Source organism: Penaeus monodon, chromosome 33 (assembly GCF_015228065.2).
Source record: "Penaeus monodon isolate SGIC_2016 chromosome 33, NSTDA_Pmon_1, whole genome shotgun sequence".
NCBI lineage: Eukaryota > Metazoa > Arthropoda > Malacostraca > Decapoda > Penaeidae > Penaeus > Penaeus monodon.
Window position 1 is genome coordinate 13,844,761 of NC_051418.1, and position 2,005 is coordinate 13,846,765.

Below are 2,005 nucleotides of genomic sequence, written 5' to 3' on the forward strand. Positions count from 1 at the left end.
TCTAGGAAGCATTTAGTTTCCAATTGATCCTTTTTGAAAAAGGAAGACGCGTACTACTTATCCTGAGGGCAGAGTAACATGGGATCCGTTTTTTAGAAATAGGTTTTATCCATCCTGTGACTCCAAGACTTTGTTGCGGGGACCCAAGAGCCCTGATTAAGATATGGGGCAGCAGTGTTGCCAAGATGACAAAAATTATGGATACATAGAGACTAAGTTCATATGAAAGAGGGTGATGACAGTACTTTGGTGAAGCTGACTTGTGTGTTGTGCTGTAACGATATCGCATTTTGGCTGTGTTGGGACATCCTGACCGGAAGCTCATCGCTGCAGGAAGGGCGTGTGGGGGACTCGTGCACCGGCTGTTGGCAATTTTGTTTCAAGCACAGGCCAGCTTTTAGTAGTGAGAGGATTGCAGAATGAGAATTGCCCAAGCGGCCCACATACGCTAATGTATCTGTAAAATGACACGCGCAAAAACTACGCAAGCACGGACACCGGGGAAGGGCCGCAGGCGCAGACGCAGGTTCTGGTGCGCTGCCGACCACTGGCGGGAGCAGCTCCTTTTCTGGCTTCGCATCCCTCTTTCTTTTACACGTGACTCCCCGGCCTTGGCCTTGCCTTGGCCAGAGAAGCCTATTGTAAGCAGTGCGACTCCACATTGACCTTCTCACTATCTCGGCCTCCTTCAGAAAGCCACATGTTGATTATATTTTTCCTTGGGAATTCATTTTTATTGTATTTTGTTGTCTATTTTCGTGCACCCTTAAGGTGACCATTGTTGTACTTCTGATATATATTTGTAGATCATTAATGTGTACTTTCAATATAATTAATCATGTTATTAACGTATTCCTTTGTAACCGAGCAGTTAAGTGGCTTCACTTTTGATAAGATATCCTTTGTGGTTCTGAGCACATTTAACCTTTCTCGTTTGTTCCTTCCGTAGGCGTGGGCGAGGGGGCGTGTGCTGCGGGAGACGAAGACCAGGTGGACGGCAGCATCATTACGAGGCACAGAGTAAGTGTCACATGCATGATCCAGAGGCTGTAAAGTTGCCCGGTAGTAATTAATTTCCTTTTTATTGCTCAGCGGATCAGTGAACTAAGTGGCCTGAGTACTGATCTAGAATTGAGCGATTAGGACCCCAGCGAGGCTTTTTCTATCGCACAGGGTCGGGTTCTTGCATCACCCGACTTCTGTCCACCTTATTTTTATTATTTATTTGCTCGTCCTATTCCCTCGACGGAGATGTCCTTGTTCACGGTCGAGCAGGCGTCGCGATGTGTGGGGAGTCCTGGGCCGTGGCAAGGACAGTGCAAGAGCAATCAGAACGGAAGCTCGTCTCGTAAAATCTGTCCCCCGCCACCTCCCTCGTTTCCCATTATGCCATTTCCTCCGTCATCTACTCCTCCACGCACCCTCTTTATCGCCTCGACGCTCCGACCACCTCGCCATCACCGCATAGCATCCCTTAGGGTGTGTACGTATAGATAGGCAGTTAGACCATGTAGTCTTCTCTACCTATCTTCGCCCATGCCAACCAGAAGATACGAAGCCTTATGCAAACCTAAGCATAAAGTACGTCTATTAGATAACAGGGTATAGAAGTGGTAGAGATTCTGTGAGTAATGTGGTTTGGCGAATGAAAGGGTGTTTACCAAACAGGGCAAACCAACCAGACGATCAGAAAATTTGTTTGAAATTAATCTCTATCATTATATTATGGAGTAAAAATAGCGAAGGATATATTATCTCTAATACGATTTCTAGAAGGCAGTGAAAGGCCTGGCATGTGTTGAGACGGCAGTGCGTGCAGGAAGGCGGTTCCTGCGGGCCCGGCTTTCGTGCTGTGACGTGACGTTGCGGGCGTGCACGCACGCAAAAGATCACATGATCGGTCATTGTGCTGCGACCACATCCATCGCTGTGTTGATCGCCACATCCACTGCCGCAGGCGCCAGTCTTTACCGCACTTACCTTTACGAGGGTAAGGAACAGCTGA

At 47.9% G+C, this 2,005-nt stretch overlaps 1 protein-coding gene across 1 annotated transcript in view; it reads left to right on the forward strand.

Moving 5' to 3' along the window:
• The window catches only part of LOC119594056 (rab11 family-interacting protein 4-like), a 146,100-nt gene that overhangs the window by 77,502 nt on the left and 66,593 nt on the right, over positions 1 to 2,005 (forward strand). Inside the window, exon 3 of the mRNA XM_037943092.1 lies at positions 950 to 1,020. Within this exon, the coding sequence (XP_037799020.1) occupies positions 950 to 1,020 (71 nt within the window). The remainder of the gene's footprint in view (positions 1 to 949; positions 1,021 to 2,005) is intronic.